The following is a 21,458-nucleotide window of genomic DNA, read 5'->3' as shown; positions in this document are numbered from 1 at the left end:
ATTCGTGAATTCTGGAAGTGTTTCTATGTCCTTTTATTGTTCTTCCTGAACAAAGAGGCCCCTCTCTTAAGGTCTTTTTAAATCTAAAGATGAATAGCTTGAAAGGAACTGCTCCCCGAGGGTTTCGTTGCACTTGCTCTGCTGTCGTCTGCTCTGCATGCTCCCGCTCTTCTCCTCCTTGATTAATGGGCTCCCAACACATTCAGTTAGAAAGGAGACTGGAGGCCTGAAGCCCAGATCAGCTTCCGCTTGTGCAACACAGTTCAGGCTGATGTGTCTTCTCTGTCAGAGCAGTCAGTGCTTGAATCCAGGATGCCAAAGCAAAGTATAAAGTTTGTATAAGAAAAATAGTGCAGGCTAAGATGATCAGAAAAATGTAAAACCAAACAGTGAAAAATTGTTTGACACTGGATCAGAAAGACTCAGGTGAGACTGAACCTGTTTTTCTTTGTGGGGAGAAGTGAGGCGTGGTTCCCGCCGCGCTCCACTGGAATGAGACCTGGGTTCGAGCCTGTTTCAGCCCTTCGTCTTGACGCCTGGGGATGCTGGGACCAGTGACTTCCTCTGTCCCCGTCTGTCCCCAGGGCAGTCCCTGTGAGAGCGCGGAGGTGTGCGTTAGCTCGAGAACGTTCATGCTCTGACAGCAGGCGCTTTTGCCTGAGGTCTTTGCTCACTTCCACGGCTCTTCTTTCTCAGTCTCTTGGTTTATGTCCAATTCAGCATTTCTAATTTGAGCTGAGAAAAGGGTCCTCTTGTACTGACTGTCATCTTGTGTAGCCACTGTAACCCGGGAGTGGCGGGGCACGGTGTCAGTGACGCGCATTCCAGAGTGTGGGTGGGGCGAGGTGCAGCGGTGGAGCACACGGTGCAGCGAGCAGGACGTGTGGTGGGGGTCTGGCCTCGCCAAAGCGGTGACGTGTGAGGGAGACTTGAGAGGAGCACCCGGCACCTGCCTGGCCAGCACGGGCCACAGGGAAGGGTTCAGTGATAATGACATCTCCTGGGAAATGCTGTTTTCTTAACAACCATTAGTCTTTGGGCCACTTAAGGATTTTATGACCCCGATTTATGTATCAGAAATGTGCTTAATTTGACCTTAAAATTTAATTTCCAGAGGCTTCACTAAGTATGATGTGAAAAATGATTTTGTCATTGAAGAATAGATATGAAAATGAACCCAAGTAAAAGTCTCTAAAATGGGTCTGGGGACCAGACCTTTCCATCAGTTATTATGTGGAAATTGCGTAAATGTTTTTGCCCAAGCTTAATGGCTCCACTTGGGGTCCTCCCTCAGATTGTTACCAGCGCTTAGAGTTCCTGGGAGATGCGATTTTGGACTACCTCATCACCAAGCACCTTTACGAAGACCCCCGGCAGCACTCCCCAGGGGTGCTGACCGACCTGCGGTCTGCTCTGGTCAACAACACCATCTTTGCGTCATTGGCTGTCAAGTACGACTACCACAAGTACTTCAAGGCAGTGTCTCCTGAGCTCTTCCACGTCATCGACGACTTCGTGCAGTTCCAGCTTGAGAAGAACGAGATGCAGGGAATGGATTCTGAGGTTAGTGCTGTTTAAAAACACATTGAATTACGTGTTTAAAATAAGCCCTCCAGCGAGGTGGCCAGTAGTTTCAGAGTTCTGGCTGCACAGCTGTCCAGAGAGACAGCTGGAGGCTGGGGCCATGGTACCCAGCACGCTGGACGTTCTCTCAGGATGTGACTGGGTCGCGCTCTGCAGGTGGGCCTTTTAAACTCGACTGCCCACACTGTGGTGCGTGTGGTCCTTCAAGTGAAGAGAGCAGCCAGGGCTCTCCGTTATCTTCCCGTGCCCCGTCCTTGATTCGGGCTTCCAGTGTCTAGGCCTAGAGCCAAAGGAGTGCAAATTGCCCCTGCCCCCAGGTGGCTCTCACCCTAGAGAAAGCTCACCATACTTCCTTCTGTCTTCCTTTCGGTTTAAAATGATCAGAAGTATTTGCCAAGGTCTCAGGTAAGCATCACAAATGTATATTCTGCTCCTACTTGAAATGGAAAAATCTCATTTAAAAACCAAACTTCTAAATTTTTAACCATTGGAATGAGATGCTTCTACTGTAAGTTCAGCCAAAGGTTCTTCGGTGATGGAGCTAATTCTAATATGTTTGTGAACTATTTTGAAGTTTTGTAGGAAAGGACGTTGCTGAGATCTTTCCAGTCCCCTCTGAGCCTTCGCTGACATCCACCTGCATGCTGTGTGCCCCGGAGAGCACTCTCGTTTCTCGTGCTCCCCGTTCTGCTTCATTTGTTTGTCCTGTTTTTGTAGATTTCTTATAAGGATTCAAGGAGTTTATTTATAACTCTGGTAACAGTTTTAATTGGTCTTTCTTTAATTTGTTCCTTCCTTTTTTTTAATTGCACCAAACTGTTGTTGGGGAGTAGTACATTTCCTTGACTTTCTGTGAGAGAGATGAAGAGTCTAGACTTTGAGGTGTGGCCACAGGCCAAGTGTCAGAGACGGTAAACAGCACAGAAGACACGCAGAGGGCAGTCGGGGAGGCCGTTCCTCCTCTGCACTCCGGCCTGTGCCCTCCTCCAGGAGGATGACATGAGCAGTGAGGACCACCTCCTGTGCATTCATTATTATTCCTAGCCCATTCCTCAGAAATACCTAACCTTAGAATTTGAGGAGTTAGCTACAATTAAATTTGTTGTCTTTTGATGACAGTGGGACATACTGGTTCTCTTAGTTTTGATCCTTTTCCTTCCCTTTGTTTATATAAACACACGTATGGAAGTTACAAAACCTGATTGGAAATGTCCTGGTCTGGCTTTTCTGACTTACCATTTGACCTTAAGCAAGTCTCTCCACTTGTCTGGGCCTCAGTTTCTTGTGTGTAAAAGGAGAGAATTAAACTTGGTACCTCAGAACCATGGTGTGTGAACAACAAGTGTCGTTTTCCAGGAGTCAGCATTATAAATGTGTTACCTAGAACTTCGTGCGGCTAAATAGTCCATTTAGAAATTACTATCCCCCCTTCTCTTTCACAGGTTGTATTTATTTCAGAAGATACACATAAGCAAAAAGAAAATTAAATTATGCAAATATGCCACCTCAGAAATAGCCAAAATTATCATTTTGTGATGTTTTATTGCTAATGTGTAGAGACATAAACGTACATAAAATATAGAGTGGACTTGTGTTCTGCATGGTGTGCTGTAACGTGTTCTTGTCGTTACTGCACTGTGGACGACCCTCCGTGTGTTGACTGGCGTCTGACTTGCAGGAGGGGCACGCTGGTCGGTATGCGGCTATAGTGTGATGTAGTTAAACGGTCCTTTGTGGCTGGATGTATAAGTTGTTTTTAGTTAGGGCTTTTAGTAAACACAGATATGGTAAATATGCTTACATATCCAGTTACCGCCTTAGGATAAACTTGCCAAGACGGAATTGCTGCATCAAAGAATTAATGAACTTTTAAAAAGCATTTGATACATATGTAAGTTTTTATTCTATTAATTTGAGTACCTACTTTGTGTCAAGTACTCCATTATAATGTGTGTTTATTAAGTGGTTTAATAAAAAGGGAGCTTGGAGGAACGTATCTTCCAGATAGAATTTCCCTGCCCCAAAATGGCCACTTCTCCCCAAAGCCGCGTACCCCTTGTCAGCAGTTCTAATTAGGATGCTGCCTAATCCTCGCCACACCGCCAGGGGGCGGAACTGTTTTGATGTGCAGTTCTCTGATTATAGGTGAATTTGAGAAGTTTTTTCATACGTGCATACCTATTTCTAATTTTGTGTTAAAGTTGTTTTTGTTTTTGTTTAGAAGTTATTTTTTTTTCCCTTTTCTGAGTATAGAATACCAAATGGGAGGGAATTTTTTTCTTGAGAAGTTTGAAAAAACTTTTCTTTTTCAGCTAAGATAATGTTTGTGAAGAACCTGTTACAATGTGGTAGCCTGGCATAAATGTTTGGTATTGTTATGCTTGTTAAAGATATAATGAAAGTCATGTCCAAGAAAAGAGACACAGCTCTGTGGACTGCCTTTAAAAACAGCCTTTTTGCTGACGAGTCCCTTTTCTCTCTGTAATAGCTTAGGAGATCTGAGGAGGATGAAGAGAAGGAAGAGGACATTGAAGTTCCAAAGGCCATGGGGGATATTTTTGAGTCGCTTGCTGGTGCCATTTACATGGATAGCGGGATGTCCCTGGAGATGGTTTGGCAGGTGTACTACCCTATGATGCGGCCACTCATAGGTACTGCGGGCTCCCCTTCGAGAGAAGCAAAAGCAAAATTAAAAACAACTGCAAGGGGGTTATTCACATTTTTCTCTCATTTTGATTACAGAAAAATTTTCTGCAAATGTGCCCCGTTCCCCTGTGCGAGAATTGCTTGAAATGGAACCAGAAACTGCCAAATTTAGGTAAGCAAAAAATGTGCATGGAAAAAAGTTAACTTACTTAAAAACAAGGGGTGAAAAGTTCTCAGAGATGCCGTAAACTAAGGATTCTGAAAAATATTTCCCCTGGGGCATGCTCTTGTGCAGTTCCCATTTGTAGTCTGATTGACTGCTCCTTTTTATTTGTAGAGTACGCTGAATTAAAGGAGAAACCACAGCCCTGTGTGTCAGGGCCGTGCGAGAAGTTGTAATGCTCGTTTCCTTTGTGTGCTGTCGGCGTGTACGTGAGCCTCTCGGCCTGAGAGAGCACACTCAACGCTGACTGACAATAATAATAAATACTTCTGACGTCTCATTCAAGCTGTTTGGCCTTTTTACAGCCCGGCTGAGAGAACTTACGATGGCAAGGTCAGAGTCACCGTGGAAGTAGTGGGAAAGGGAAAGTTTAAAGGTGTTGGCCGAAGTTACAGGATTGCCAAATCTGCAGCCGCAAGAAGAGCCCTACGAAGCCTCAAAGCTAATCAACCTCAGGTTCCCAACAGCTGAAACCCCTTTTTAAAATTTAAAAAAAAAGCAGAATTAAGGTGGAAAATATTTAAATTGAAAGGGATGATTTAAAGTTGATGCTGAGTGGAATAAATTGAAGGCAGAATTTAAAGTTTGTTTGATAACAAGCTAGGTTACAGAATAAAACATTTAACATGTGTATAAAAATTTTGGAAACTAATTGTAGTTTTAGTTTTTTGCGCAAACACAATCTTGTCTTCTTTCCTTCTCCGTTTAAATCACAAGAGTGCTTTAATGATGACATTTAGCGAGTGGTCAGAATAATTATCGACAGTTTTGTTCTGTGTTTTTTGTTTTTTAGTTGGGTTTCCGTCAGCTTAGCTCTTAGTGTTCTGTTAGGAGGCCAAGGAGCTTACCCTCCCGCAGTCCCGGAACTGCCGCCGTGCTGACGTGCCTCCATCTGTGCGGTCGCCGTCCCACATGGCTGGCAAGCCCAATAGAGTGACGCGGTTCTCGAGAGGAGAAGTGTGCCCGTGTTGTCTTTTCTTTCCATGTTATATCGTGTAAGATGACGTCTCCTGGTCACGATTGCACTTAATAGAATGGACAGATTGTAATTAACGTTGGCTGGCACGTTGGTGAATCAAATTTTAATTTTCTCATGCCACGTAGTCTTGCATAAAGAAGGTTCTTGCCTTAAAATTAAACCCCTCATGGCTATTGTTTAGTTTCTGATCTTTTCGGAACAAACTATTTTACATTCCCTTCATGTTATTATGCATCAGATGTTGAGACAGCGTAATATTTACAACTCTCTAGTCTAGCTGTAACTTAACTTATTACAGGATTATATTAGGATTTCTGTTATATGTGTACTGAAGACATTTTAAAAACCAGAGTATGTAGTCTATGGATTTTTTTAAACACTGTAATAAAAATGGTGTTTGGCTACATACCCAATTTTACTAAAAACCTCCTGCTAGGTAGTTCCACGGATGGAAATTGTTTGTGGCAAATAATTTTGCCCTGTAGGCTGTTGCTCTAACAAAATAAACTTTAGACATATCACACCTAAAATATGCTGCAGATTTTATAATTGATTGGTTACTTATTTAAAGAAGCGAAACAGAGCACCTTGACCCTTAGTCTTCTTGCATAAATCTCTTACTGTACTTTTCACGATGTTGCATGCATATTTCACCTACCAAAGCTGTGCTGTTAATGCCATGGAAGTTTAATGTCTGCAACAAACTGCCGTAATTTTGATACATCTGTGATTTAGGTCATTAATTTAGATAAACTAGCTCATTATTTCCATCTTTGGAAAAGAGAAAAAAAGACATTTTTAGGCATTTGCCTAAGTTTCTTTAATTAGACTTGTAGGGCACTCTTCACTTAAATACCTCAGTTCTTCTTTTCTTTTGCATGCATGTTTTTCCCCTGTTTGGTGCTATGTTTATGTATATGCTTGAAATTTTAATTTTTTTTTTTTTGCACTGTAACTATAATACCTCTTAATTTACGTTTTTAAAAGCTGTGGGTCAGTCTTGCACTCCCACCAACATACCAGTAGAGGTTTGCTGCAATTTGCCCCGTTAATTATGCTTGAAGTTTAAGAAAGCTGAGCAGAGGTGTCTAATACTTTCCAGCACATCATTCTGAACCCGATGCTTCATGTAATGCTGCATTTATGTTTCGAATTTCAGTCGAATACTGTACTTCTTGCTCTGTCTGCACCCCCCACCCCAGGGAAACACCTCTGCACGTGTGCACACAGAAAATGGTCAGCTCCGCCTCCTCAGGAACCCTGAGTGAGGGGATGCGCAGCCTCTCCAACATGGTCTGCTGTCTCCAATCTTAAACTGAAGTCGAGATCTAAATTATTAAATGGGTTTCTGAGCAAATTAATTCAGGTGGACTCATTTTTAAAAATATTCAATTCTGATTTGGAACCTTAGATTTCTATTTGTTTTTTTTTCAAAAAACCTCAATGTAAGGTCTCCTGGCAAGTTAAAACCAAGCAATTCTTGAATTACAGAACTGTAAACATGTACAATTAGCAAGTAAGGCTGGATGTGAATTTTACTCGTGAGGGTGATTTGTGATGAAGTTATGTCACAAATCTCGTGATGATTTATAAACTACCTGATGCCAGGAGCTGAGAGCTTTGCATTGCGTCTAATGCACTCATCCCAGTGTTAAGGGACTCGCTCGCCTCCTGGCACCAAAATCAGATTGTTTCACAGTTACAATTCCCGTTGGGAGAAAAATGCCTCAATATATTTTGTAACCTTAAGGAGAGTATTTTTTGTTAATACTAAAAAGTTCAGACTTGGATATGATTAGGTTATAACATTCTCAGGGGTTCAAATTTCCTGCTACCATTCAAAATGTTTATCAACAGCAAACTTTAGCTATTTCTTTTTTTTTTTTTTAGGTTGGAGAAAAATAGCTGATCTTAATTTGTGACTCATGCTTTGAAGCATTCTCTGATCCCCTGGTTACTAGTTAAAAAATAAAAACTATGAGTTAGACATACGAAATGGTTAGGAACGCTTTCGTGCTGCTGATTTTTAATGCTGTAAAGTTTCCCCCAGTTTAGCTTGTTGAAATGTTTTGCATCCATTAATTAAGGAAAAACTGAGTCTGTGTTGCCCCACTTTCCAACTGTGTGTGTCACCCTTTTGTTCCTGTGATTGCAATGTGCGACCGAATGTAATATGGAAACCTGTACTAGTGGGAGGTGTGATTGTGCCCAAGCACACGTGGACCGGACTGGAGAAGCGTGTCTTGAAAAAGCAACTGCAGAAATTCCTTGCGATGATTGTGTGGAGGTTATTGGCACGAGCCTTCATTGTAAATGTTTTTAATTTCTTTATAATATACTTTCAGCAGTCCTAACTATGCTGCGTTTTGTAATAGCTTTCTTCCCCCGTTCTGTCCGTGTAGCACAGATAAACATGGCCCTTGGTACCGCGCTTTACCTCATTTCAAGGAAAATATGCTTAACTGAGAGGAAAAATGTGGTTTGGCCTCGCTGCTGTTTTGATTTACCGAATTTGAAAAAGATAATTATAATGCCTGCAATGTGTCATATACTTGCACAACTTAAATAGGTCATTTTTGTCTGTGGCATTTTTACTGTTTGTGAAAGTATGACAAAGATTTGTTAACTGAACTCTTAATTATGTTGGAAAAATGTTTGTTACAGTTTTTTCTTTTTTCTTTTTTTTTTTTTTACATTATGTGAAGTGATTAAATTTAGAATGACCTCTAACACTCCTGTAATTATATTTTAAGATACTAATGTTTTTACTTTCTTAATGATAGCCTGCCCTCGGAAAGATTCAGATGAGCCTGCCTAGATAGCAAGGACTTGCGGCTGCCTTGGTTCAGCTGGTTCAGTTCATAAATGCAGTTACTCACGCAGCAGCCAGCTCTTCCAGTCGTTACCTGGAATCAGACGGTGCCTGCAGAGAGCAGAGACGATCGAGGTGCAGACCCGCCACAGGCCAGTCTGAAGGCCTGGTTGATTTAAAACTTGATCTCCTGCTCTGTTGGGCTGTCTAATCCTTTCACACAAAATTTCAGCCACCGAACTGAGACCTTGATGTCTTTATTTCCACTGCATCCGAAATCGTGTGAGAGTCCTTCCTAGTTAGTGTCACCTGCAGAAGAGAAACTCCTGTCACGTTTGTTACCATGCGGTTATTTTAATTACATTTAAATAGGTATATTTTTTCAACCACTGATTACTTTTTAGGAATTTAATTATTTCCAAATAAATTTCTTTATTTTATATTGTACATGAAAAGTTTTTAAGATATGTTTAAGACCAAGAATATTAAAATGATTTTAAAAGTTGTTGGGAGACGCCAGTAGCAATACCTAGGGAATTTGCATCGAGACTGTTGTGTTTTCCGCTAGCAGTGAAAATGATCTTTTGGAACTAACTTGTAAATATATTTTAATCGTTAATTGTTTTTTCCCTTGTCCGTTTTTATTTGGGCATCCACCACAGACAATTTAAATTTCGTTTTAATAAAGATGCGCTCAGAACGCAGCAGCAGGGTACGTAGCAGAAATGCAAAGGTGGACAGGTAGTACAATTGCTGGCTTTTCTGCTGTAAATAGGATGAAGGAAAATGACTCAAATCAAGTAAAACTAACACACATGATTTGATTGAAAATAAAGTATTTGCCATCACATGCTGCAGCTGTTTGTCAGGAATATGGTGTCATTCATTCATTCAGTAATCACGCTGCAGAAATTGGCAGCCTGCACCTTATGAGTCACATTACCTTTAGTCGTTTTTTTGTATTAATTGTAGCCAAGTAAATCTTCAATAAAGTTATGGTCTGTTCACTTTGTGTCCTTTCATCTTTTCTCATTTTGGTTCAGTTCAAATGGGTCATAATGCTTAAATTATTGTAGCAGAAATGATCTTTAAAATGTTTTAATTCCATGGTCATATAAAAATGCATGTTTTAATACGATAAAATCTTCTTTGCCACGTTCTGCTTCACATCTACCGATAGAGTTACATAGTAACAATTGTCTTTCTTTGCAAGATTTAAATAATATCAGTGTGTTTTTCTGAAATTCTGCCACATTGACTGATGTGTTCCAGGTCCTGGATTATTTATGACACATTTGACACATTCCTTAAGTGAATTTGGTTATTCTGAAGTCAAGTGGACAGAATGTTCAGCTTCCAAGTTTTTAGGACACACTTCCAAAACTGTCGGTTAAGAGAGAGTTCTATTATTTCAAGCCTTGACCCAGCCTTTTTGTAACTCAGTAAACTAAGTGCTACTAGGAATGACTTGCCTGTAGGAATAAGACGGTTGAGAATAAGTTTCTTAAAACGAGGAAAAGTTTTAGTTTTCCTTTGTAAGAGTTTAAATTAATCCCTTCCATTTCCCTCCTTCTGATTCTCTAAACAAAAGGAGAAAAAAGTGTATGTATTTTAATCCCAAGGAATTTGGCTAAGCGCTGCGTGCTGGTGTGTGTTGGTGTTACTGCCCAGAATTCACTGGAGAGTTGAGGCCAAACCTCTGTGCCCCAGCTTGTTCCTGCCGCCATGACCCTCCCTCCCGTGGTCAGCGGGAGAGGACACGGCCAGGCCAAGCCCATCAGTTTGCAGAGCGACGTGTACATGCAAAGAATCCAGGTGAAGGTGAAACTTGTTTCTTTTTGCAGATCCACAGGCATCATGCGTGTTTTAGATGGTGTGGCGGATGCTGGCTCACAGCGGGCTCTGTGGTGAGCTGAGTTTTGGTCCTTATGAGACACTGGGAGCGAGAGGCTGCGCCATGGTGCATGTGCAGGCTGGGAGCTTGCTCTCTGTCCTGTCTGCAAGGTGATGTGTGAGCAACTCTGAGAACTTTTTGGGGTAAATTACGCATAAAACTTAACTGTGTAGCCATTTTTGAGTATACAGTTTAGTGGCGTATAGTACGTTCCCAGGGTGATTTACTCATCACCGCCATCCATTTCTAGAACTTCTTCATCCCAAACTGAAACTGTACCCATGAAACACTAACCCCCCCCACCCCTTCCCGCAGTCCCTGGCAGCCAGCATTCTGCTTTCTGTCTGAATTTGACTCTTCTAGGTACTTCATCTAAGTGGAATCAGACGATATTTGTCCTTTGGCATCTGGCTTATGTCAGTTATTTCACTTAGCGTAATGTCTTCATGATCTATCCGTTATGGCAAGTGTCAGAATTTCCTTTTTAAGGCTGAATAGTAGTCCGTTACAAGTATCTGCCACATTTTGTTCATTTGTCTGCCGATGGGTGTTTGGGCTGCTTCCACCCTTTGGCTTTGTGAACACTGCTGCTGTGAACATTGGTGTACGCACAGCTGCTTGAGGCCCTGCTTTCTCTTTGGTCTATAGATCCAGAAGTGGGATTGCCAGATCTTATCATAATTCTATGTTTAATTGTTTGAGAAGCTGCCATTCTGTTTGCCCCAGAACTGCACCATCTTACCTTCTCTCCAGGAACACACAAGTGTTCCAGTTTCTCCCCATCCTCACCAGCGCTTGTTCTGTTTTTTTGGCCGTGGCCATCCCAGTGGGTGTGAGGTGGCGTCTTAGTGTGCTTTTGATCTGCGTTACCCCGATGATTAGTGGTGTCGAGCACCTTTTTCATGTACCTATTGGCCATTTATAGACCTTTGGCGAAATATCTGTTCAAGTCCTTTGCACATTTTTGAGTTGAGTCGGTTTTATTGTTGTTGAGTTTTAGGAGTTCTTTATATATTTAGATATTAAACCTTTATCAGATTTGTGATTTGCAAATACATTGTCCCATTCTGGGGGTTGCCTTTTACTCTCCTGAAAATTCTCTCTTGAAAAATTCTGAATTGCAAAACACATTGGCCTGAGGCATTTCTGATGAGGCATGGTGGGCCTGAGGTTGATGGCTTGTGTGGCAGGTGCCCGTCTGCACTAAGTGTCCTACATGTTTTCTGCTGTTTACTCCTTACGCCGTCAGGGAGGCGGCTGCTTTTGGAGGGGAGTAGAGCATGGAAGTTCAGATTGAGAGCTGGAGTCAGACCACCTGGTTTCCAGCACCGTGTGACTGTGGGCAGGTTATTAATCACTCTTAGCCTCACATCCTTGCCTTTACAGTGAGGATGGAGTCATTTGGATTCAGTGGCGTTCGCGTAAAAAATGCTGAGCACAGTGCCCCACATGTCGTGAGCCCGTAATAAATGGTGATTGTCACTACAGTACCCATTTTACAGATGGGAAAAGTGAGGCAGAGAGAAGGGAAGTAACTTGCCTGAGATTACATAAGAGGGCTGGGCCTCGAACCCATGTCTACGTAAATTGAAGTGTTTAACCATCGTTTAGTAATTCTCTGTGTGGATCTTTTGAGATAAAGGTGGAACTAAAATATGTGAGTGAATGTGTGTATATGTTACAGATGTTTCATGTTGCAAAGAACACCACCAGATGGGACTCATAACCAACACAGGCAGCAATTGTGGGATTTTGTTTGTTTCTGTGTTTTGTGTGTCACCCTAGCAGCTCATTTCTTTCAACCAAGGAAGAGATTCCATGGTCGTCTTCACTAGAGAGCCAGGGTCAGAACCCCCGGTTACTCTGTTACCCAACTCACATTAGCCTGACAAGCCAGGGACATGCCCAGTGGCCGCTTAAGGGCCGTGTGCAGGAGCCAGGCTTGGTGGGAGGAGCCTTTGGCGCCCCATGTTAATGACGCTCCGCCCCATCCAACGAGGAGCAAGCACTGGCTGAGCCTCTGCTGCTTTCCCTCCTGCTTTTGCATTCACTCCATTTCGAAGAAAGAGGAAAGCCCCTTTCATTCAGGAAAGCCGCTCCTGTTAGCTGTCAGGTGTCACTGTAGAAGGATGAAAAAAGTGAGTGAGTGAAGCTGGGGCTTCACTTCCAGAGTGTGTGTGCTTTACACACACGCGCATGCCTGCAGACTTGCAGCAGAAGCCCCGGCCGCAGGGGTATCTCTGCCCTGTGGAGTGGAGCAGCGTTTTCCGGTTGGGGCCCCCTCCCAGTTTCCTTGGTCGGGGCAGAGGGTGGTGTGGTTGGTGTGCAAAACTGAGACCCTCAAGAAGTGCTACTAGAGTGCTGTTTGTGTCTCGAAAAAGTTTTCTAACCTTTTTAGGAAATAATTTTTGATGAGCTGCTCACTCTCGTTGAGTGCTCCCTGTTTGTTTGTTTAGAACGTTCTCTGTCATTTGTAAGACTCCCCAGCCATCCCCTCTTTCCTTTCAGTGCCTGAATCTGCCTTTGAGATGGAGACTTGAGTATCAGATTCCAAGGATGTCAATAGATGTGCTATGGCAAAAAAACGTTCCATGGTCGACTAAGTTTGGACAATCACGGGTTAAACAAAATTAAACAGGGTTCTTTGCAGCACTTCTCAGGTCTTTTATTGTGCTAAAGTGCGTTGGGACTCAGTGAGGGCTGCATTCCCCAAACTTACTTGACCACAGACACCTTCCCACTAGGTCTTATGGGACCAGCATCCTGAGTAACACACTTGAAGACGTGCCCTACCAAGGGCATCTGGGCATTTGGTGAACCCCATGTGTGATGGTGCCCAGGACTGTGGTCTCCCGGCCAGCGGGTCCAGGGTCACACATGAAGGTGACCAACCGTCCCTGCGGTTGGTGGGCTGGAAGGAACCCTACAGTTTTCCGGTCTCTGGGCCACTCTGGCTCCCGTTCATGGTGGGCGAGTCTAGGCCCTGTGGTCCCGGCTGGGCTGGGCTTGGCTTGCCACTAGCAGTGGTGAAGTGAAGCTCCTAGTGGAGGGTGTGTGTTATGTCAAAGCGAGTTTTGCGTGTCTGGGGGCTGGCCCTGACAGTCCCAGAGCAGGACACAATTCACAGAGTTCGCCTCCCTCGGACGTGGCGCCTCACCCGTCTCGGGGTGATGGACTTGTCTTGCCCATAACCCCACAACTGCAGCTTTCGGGGAGCTGTTGTGCTCTGTGCTGTCGACTTGGCCTGAAGCTCTCCTGGTCCTCGTTCCACCTTCTGTACTCACCCAACACCACCCTTCCTTGGAGACGTAGGGGTGCGCAGCCCCTGGGGACGCCTCCTGCCCGTACCCAGCCCCACCGTAGGCCCGCGCCCGTCCTCTGGGTGCCCCCGCAGCCCTTCCGCTTCTCAGAGCACATCTCACACTGTGCTCACCATCCCTCCTCGTGTCTGAGCTGCTGGGACGCAGAGGCCTGTGTCCTGGCCACCACTCCGTGTTCCCTTCCCCACTGTCGGCCTGCAGGGGACCTCAGTCCATCTCACTCGGTGCTGTGCTGTCCTCTCTCTGCTGTCTGAGGACGTTAGGGATTCTTCAGGACACAGATGAAGTTCGGGATCCGGAGGGAAGGGGCGGGGCAGCGCCAGCAGAAGAGAGAGTGGGGAAAGTCCCTGCCTTTCACAATGTTTTCACCCAGGGGAATGGGACCTGGGTCCCTCCTGAGCGTTGTCTCAAAGTCTTGGGTGAAGGTGGGTGTTTTGGTCCACCTGACACGGGTGGGACACACGGAGTTAAAGACCCAGTAGAGAAATGTCTGGAAGAGCCCATGCTTTTCCTGAAGATTTGGTTTGAATTGACACTATGACTCTTGGAGCTGATGTTCCCCCTTTTTGCTTTGACTGCTAGGCAACTCGGAGCCAGGGTCCCAGCAGACCTCTAGTTCGTCTGTTCGCTGAAATATTGATTAAGCACCTTCTGTGTGCAGACACTTCTCTAGGCGCTGGGGACAGCAGTGAATAACATGAATGACTGTTGGAGGCGGTGACATCCCAGTGGGTCCCAGTGGGAAGACGGGCCACAGCCGGATCAACGGATCGCTCCTTTCTGGGAAGAAAACCCTGTGTTTGTGTTAGCAGTTTCTCATTTCCCCTTGCCCTCATTCCGTAAGTCTCCGTCCTCTCCTGTTACAGCATCTGTACAGTCGTGGTGGTTGTGTTCTTGGCGCAGATCCTTTTGGAAATGCGGTGGGCTCCTTGGTGCAGAATGTGTTTATTAAGCAGCTACTAAGTGTTTGACGTGAAGCTGACCCCGATGAGTAAGGTGGTTCTTGAGGAGGCAGGTGATGCTTGATAGTCGCAGCTTTTCAACTTCGGGCTGGCTTTACTGCCAGGTCCCAGTGGGCCAGCGTGCTAAACGGGTCCAGGCACAATTCACAAGGGAGACGACAGCCGTGGCGCTGCACGCGACAGGGGCACCACGCTCTGTTTCCTCCCCTCGAGAGCCCAGCCCAATGTGGGCAGACACGGTGGGACAGAAGTTGCTTTTATGGGAAAGTGTATTTGAGCTTTGAGTTCTTTTAAGAGCCATAAGGCCACTTTGGGTTTTGTTAGTGGTTAGTTATTTTTACTTATATTTACCTATTTTGGAATAAAGGGCTGAATCAGTCATCTCAACAAGCCAGAATTCCAACTTGAGGTTATGTTTATAAATAGAAAATCTCGGCTTTCCAGAACTAAAGCTCGCTAAAACCAATTTTGTTGACAAAGGGGAGGGACTGTCAACTAGTGGTCTGAGCATTCTAGGCATCTGGAATTCCTGAGTCCCAGGCACGCCCCAGGGCCATCTGACTTTAACCCTCCGGTACCAAGGAGGCTGCAAGGAGCCCGTCAGCGGGGCCTGGGAGCCTGCGCCGTGGGGCTGCCCTGCATCCCCTGCTCTAGCCACATCCTTCGCCTCCCTCAGCCTGTCTCCTCCGTACAGTGAAGGGGCTGGCCCAAAGGTTCTCCTAGCGGTTGATAGTACTCAAAGCCACAAATATTTAATTTGTGAATCTAGAAATAACAGAGGTTTGAATCATAGCTGGTCAAGACCATGAATTCCTAGAAGCCAGGGTCATATGCTTGCTCTTTGCTCAACCCATCATCCATGCATTCATCCATGAATATCAACTCAGCATCCACGATGGTCACGCCCCTCTGGGCACCGTGGAGTCGGTGGGATTTGATCAGAGAGCCCAGTCCATCGTGTCCATGGATGCTCACCTTCCAGTGGGGCAGAAGTGCTGGGGGCAGGACGGGTCTTAATCAAAGAGAGCTGATCGTCTGAGAGAGTGATCGTTGCTGGGGAGACGATGGAACAGGGTAATGTGTTCGAGTGACAAGTGGAGTGTGGCCAAGTTTAAAGAATAATAGATGACACTCATTGAGTGCTTACTGTTCTAAGCTCTTTTCTCTGTTTCATATGAGAGTCAGTACTACTGTCTTTCCCATTTTACAGATAAGTGAAGGTAGGCAGAGGTGCTGAGATATGCCTGAAAAATGGAAGAAACACAGGCCCTGCATTCAGGGCACAAATTATGGTGGGGTCAATTGCATCTAACCAAATAATTTCGATCCGGTGTCCCCTCCAACAGAGAACCGACCAGGGCGCAGTAGCAGAAGGCTGGAGGATTAAGAGAATGTTGCCCGAAGGGGTGATCTGAGCTGGGTTTTGAGGGATGAGCAGAAGTTCAGTTCATGTCTTGGTGCAGTAGCGTCGGTCCGCGGTGCCGTGGACACTTGCAGTCTCTTCAGTAGACCGCGTTGTTCTTTGGGTGATGGTCCAGGGAGCTTCCTAGACGTGGGTCCTGTTCTTTGCCCATATCATAAGCCCCGAACGTTTTGCAGGAATTATTTGCGGTAAGCGATCACTATAAATCTTCCAAATTAACTCCCACATTTTAACCTAGATTTACAATTTCAACATGGATAATGACGTTCCTGCTAGCATTCCGAGCACAGGCTATATTTTTCTGGGTTGTAGTCTTAAACCCGTACTTTCTTAAGCAGATCTCTTCCCCTCGCAGAGTCTTGGGTTGTTCAGATGTGAGATGGCGGTTCAAGCAGACCAGCAAGTGAGAGTTAGAATCACCAGTGAAATCAGAATCTCTGGGGCGAGGCCCGGGCATCTGCATGTTTGGAAAGTTCCCCAGATGATGTTAATCTGTAGCCAAGGTGAGGGACTACTGGAGTGGAGACAGGGTCTTGCCTTCTGTGCTGCAGAGGACTGATGGGGCCGGAAGGGAGGGGAGGTATGGGGCTGGGGCTTCTTTTCTTCCTGCCTCAGCCTGAGCCATTCCAGTTGTATCTGTTCCATTTATTGAGCTTTCTTAGAACACTGTGTTGGAAGAAAGGGCTCTATGGCTAAAAGCTAGTTTGGAAACCACTGGGACAGAGGCCCGCTAGGACCCTCTGACTCTTCGTCTGGTTCTCTGTGGGGTTTTACCATGGTCTGGGTCTGGGTACTATTTCTGTACTCTGTAAAGCAGCCGCTCTTTCTCTCCCGGATCCGGCTGCCTTTCCCTGATAGGTGAGCAAGTTCCCTGATGTGGCAGTGGCAGCATTGCAGCGAGGGTTTTGATTACCTTGTTATGAATTACGGTGGGGTGCCCTGGTGAAGGGTCGAACGTATCTGAGATCCTTTGGGATCAAAGGCGAGATATCACTAAACGAGGCTGCATTTAATAGGTGATAAATCTTGAGGTTGTAGGTTTAATATAGTTTGATGGTTGTAAATCCAGTGAATCTACTGGAGGAATTTGCTGTGTGTTGCATTTATGAAATATTTAGTCAGGTGTTTTTAAAGGTACGACTTTTCTCATAAGGTCCTAAATTTTATGGGCTTCCCCAGAAAATTTCATACTGGTGTCAAGTATGCTGCTGCTTGCGGACCTTCGAAATGAAAAAGGAAAAGGTGGCGTAGTCTCTTTTTTTTTTGTACTGTAGGAAAGCTCTTAAATAATATTCATAGTAATAGCCGAGTCAAGAAGTAGATTTTAGTATATTTAAGAATGTATTTCAGAAAAAGAAAATGGTAGGATGAAAGCGAGCTGAGGGGCCAGCCTGGTGGTATAGTGGTTAAGTTTGCATGCCCCGCTTCAGTGGCACTGGGTCACTGGGTTTGCAGACTCGGATCCCAGTACCTAGTGCCACTCATCAAGCCGCACTGTGGTGGCATCCCTCATAAAGAGGAGGAAGATGGGCACAGATGTTAGCTTAGGGCCAATCTTCCTCCCCCCCAAAAAAGTAAGCTTCTATTTGATGTTTAGATTGTAAATATTAGGAAGGAGTCCACATGTGGGGTTGAAATATGGCCACAGTGTGGATGTTGGGGCATGTCTACCACCTCGGTGGCCATGAGGCCCTGCGTTCATTACCAGCTTTGCGTATTCGTGTGTTATTGCTGTGTAACAAATGACCATCAACTTGATGGCTCAGAACGACATGCATTTATGGCCTCACAGTTTCTGTGAGGCAGAGGCACAGCTTTGCTGGGCCCTCTGCTCGGGGTCTCAAAGTGTCAGCTGGGCTGGGGTCTTCTCTGGGCTCAGGTCATTCCCAGCTCACGTGGTTGTTGGCAGAATTCCCTTCCTCGCAGACGCGGAAGTCCTGGAAGCTCACTTCTTTAAGGCCAGCAGGAGAGCTGCTCTTCCACGTCAGTCTCTCTTCAGGGAAGGCTTCGAATCTCTTTTAAAGGGTTTGCCTGATTAGGTCAGGCCCACCTAGGATATCATTTGCTTAATTCAAGGTCAACTGATTAGGAACCTTAATAACATCTGCAAAATTCTTACACCTTTGCCATATAGCATAACCTAATCGTGATGGTGACATCCCATCATGTTCCCAGGCCCCACCCACACTCAAGGGGAGGGTGTTATGCAGGGCATGTACACCAAAGGGCAGGGTTCTTGGGGGCCATCTTAAAATTCTGCCTGCCATACCACCGACATGACCTTAGACAAGTTTCTTCACTTCTTTGAACTTTCCTTTTGACGGCTGTCAAACGGAGATGGCAGTTCCCGCCTGTCCTGCGGGGCTGTTGTGGGCCCCCGTGAGATCACGTGTGGGGAATCTAGGAGGAAGCAGGGAGCGTGCAGCGTGCCACAGGCAGGCGGGAAGTCCCTGATGGAAGGATGAGATGTGGGAGTATTGCTAACGCGGCAGTTCTGTCTCAGCCTGAAGATACCACTGACTACACAGTGGGTGTCAAAGTGAAGAGCCACGGGCAAGTATTCAGTTCCCTTTCATTTGATCCGTGGCCCGAATGGGCCCTGAAATTGCTTATCGTTCACTTTTCAAAACAGCCGCCCTTCCAAATCCCCACTCTGACAATGGCCACTGACGTCTTTTTTGGATTAGGAATGGATGCAGGGTCCAGACGTTGACTCTGACTCTCCTCTCCTCCCAACCGTTCATCAGGATCAGAAAGATACTGTGATCAACGGCTCCGTGATTTACCATGTGACAGCCACTCGGGGGACACGTTTCCCTCCCGCCGCCTCCCTCTGTCTTCCCGGTATCCCCTCCCCAAATACCCCCAGTCCATCACTTTCCATTTCACAATTAACCCAGAACCCAGTTGGAGACAGATAGAGAAGGACAATTTTTATGCAGTTGCCACCGGTCACCGGCCAGTTGTTAGTCAGATGACTGTTGGGGCACAGATAACTGCTTTTGCCATCGTCCCCGAAGGCGCGCTCCGCACGGCCGTAATTAGAAATGCAGGGGAAGGGAGGGAAAATCCATCTTATTTAAAAGTGTTATGGTGTCAGCAAGCACATTGCGATGCCATTAAGAAAGTTTTTGTGAAGGACACGTTCGACTTGAGGTTTTTAATTTGTTTGAAGTATTTTGCTAAAACAGAATTATGCTGGAGTTTACATAAAAGTAGAGAATGACATGAAAAGTTTTAACTTAAGCAGCAAAATATAAAAGCTAATCTTATTTAAAAGTAATATGTATGTCTTGATTGAGTGCCCAGATACGCTCAACTGGGACTTTTTAGTGGAATGGGGTCTAAGCTGTTACACTGAGTTATACCGAGAAAGCTTTTCCCGAGCTTATATTGCCAGACCTGAAATACTCCTGTGGCTGCATTTAATAAAGAAACGAAAGTCTTGAGTAAGGGGATATGATTTTTTATGACAGAAGGAATGCAAATAACTTTTAGTCTCATTGCCTTGACCGGGTTTGGTTTGATTTGATGGAGGATAATAATGACTTATAACCTGTGCTGACAATATGCAGGCCCGCACAACGTCATTTAACTCATTTATTCTGCTTGCTGTAAAAACAAAGAGATGGCAAATAAATATATGGAACGTTCATTGTTTGTCAGAGGGCCCAAGCCAAGAGTTTTCAGTGACCTTTTAAAATATGGTCCCAGGCTAGTACTAAAATGTCTGTCACTCAACACACACACTTGCATGCTTTGGCCTTTTAACCCACGCATCTTGTGTTTTTCTCTTTCAAATGGGTGTATGAATTTCCAGTCAGCTGCAGCGACTTAGGTCCTTGCATCGGAGGATTACTGTAAATTGCAGCCTGACAATTACAATACGCAGGGCACCGGCGAGTTATTAATGGGCTCGCCTACTGATGGCCTTTCAACGCAGCCTCGGACCTGCTGAGCCTCAGCCTAATTAGTTCCAGGGGTAGAGGCCCCCGCGGACGAGGCCAGTGGGGAGGGGGCTCCCCGAGACCCCGCCTCCGGCAGAGGAAGATATCAATTGATTATGGATGGCTCCTGTCCGCCACGTCGGATCTCTAATTCACCTCCTCCTTAATGACTTGTATTGGCTTAAGGAGCTCCGTGTGATTTGACAGCGTCAAGCTCAGCTGACAAAGACCAGCAGGTGACTTTAATTGAGGACTTCTATTGCAAGAGATTTTATGCAAGACAGAGCAACAGTTCAACAGACACAAAAGAGGCCTGTAAAAAAAAAAAAACAAAACAAAAAGTCTGCAGCAGTTTTAGAAGGAGACTGGGACCAGACCTGGAGTTAGCTACTTGCCTTTCCTTGAGTTTACACTTTTTTCACTCCTCCAGTGGTGGGATCAGGAGGGGAGACCCCCTTGCCCACTCCTCTGCCTCTGGAAATTCTGCAGCCGTCTCTCCTCTCTTGGGTTTCAATATTTATCTTTAAGGATGAATTATGTCCAGGCATAAATTATGTTTGACACATCACGATGCTGGGGGAAAAAATTAAATTTTTCACTACTCTGAAAAACATTCCCCAGAACGTATCACGCTCAGAGTGCGCCCTGAAAGAACCGAGCGTGCTGTTTAGTTTTACAAAATTAAATGGACGGCCTGTCTGAAGCGTCGGAAGGGGGGAGCATAATGATCAGTGAGTGAATGAATGAAAAAAAAGATGACAGCTGACAGGATCGCAGACTGGGAGCCCCGGGAAGGGAGGGGAGAAGGAGGGCTGGGCTGGGCTGGGGCCGGCCGAAGGCTCCGCAGTGGTAGGGGCGGTTAGAAAACGCTTCAGGAGATGCCTTGGGGTTTTAGAGGGTGGAGCCAGCTGAAGGTGTTCTGTCATCCAGGTGATGTGCGCTCCCTTCTAGGGCTGAGGGGCTGTGTCCACACTATGTGGGCAGTTCATCCTGATCCAGGCCCTCGGAGTTCCACATCCTGTTCCACCACGCCCCCTACACTTCGTCTCACTCAGCTTCCTACTTGGTCCAAACATGCTGAGTGTTCTCACGCTTCCACCCTGTGCCTGTGCTACTCTCTTCCCTCCTTCTTCATCTTGCAAACTCCTGTTCACCCTTCGAGACACAGTTTGGTCACCTCCTCCAGGAAGCTTTCCAGTTCCTCCCTTGCCATTCCTCCAGGCATTCTGACTCCAGAGCCCCCACACTCTCATCCACTACGCTGTGTTGCCTCCTCCACAGGGGGAAGGAAGCACTTGAATATCCGACTGACCAGCCAGAGCACAGTTTGCACCCCACGGAAGGGACCAAAGGGGTCCTAAGTAAGAGAAGGGAGTGTTGGATTCTGGGGGAGGTGGTTGGGCGTGGAATCAGGGGGACACTTTGGAAGGTAGGCGGACTCTGAGGCTGGGCAGGACTCGGGGCTGGTGCAGGAGTCGGGCAGAGCTTGCACTCAGGAAGTTGGGCACTTTTGGGCCCCAGTGCCAGATGGTTCAAGGGCTGGGGATGTTTCCCAGAAGGACTGCTGATTTGGAATGACGATGCGATTAGGAAACTCCAGGGTCCCGACAGCCTAATAGCCTAGCTTGGTCCATAAGTTGTGAACAGGTTGACAGATGTCCCCAAACC

General features: G+C 45.7%; 1 protein-coding gene across 4 annotated transcripts in view; it reads left to right on the top strand.

Moving 5' to 3' along the window:
- Window positions 1-9,251, top strand: part of DICER1 (dicer 1, ribonuclease III) — a 70,712-nt gene extending 61,461 nt beyond the window's left edge. For all 4 annotated transcript variants that reach the window (XM_046647219.1, XM_046647221.1, XM_046647220.1 and 1 more), the window contains 4 exons: window positions 1,295-1,563; window positions 4,073-4,235; window positions 4,327-4,402; window positions 4,759-9,251. In XM_046647219.1, coding sequence (XP_046503175.1) covers window positions 1,295-1,563; window positions 4,073-4,235; window positions 4,327-4,402; window positions 4,759-4,924 — 674 coding nt within the window. In that variant the 3' untranslated portion in view covers window positions 4,925-9,251. The remainder of the gene's footprint in view (window positions 1-1,294; window positions 1,564-4,072; window positions 4,236-4,326; window positions 4,403-4,758) is intronic.
- Window positions 9,252-21,458: the final 12,207 nt, after the last annotated feature.

Source organism: Equus quagga, chromosome 20 (assembly GCF_021613505.1).
Source record: "Equus quagga isolate Etosha38 chromosome 20, UCLA_HA_Equagga_1.0, whole genome shotgun sequence".
Lineage (NCBI taxonomy): Eukaryota > Metazoa > Chordata > Mammalia > Perissodactyla > Equidae > Equus > Equus quagga.
This window is presented reverse-complemented; position numbering and strand designations above follow the sequence as displayed.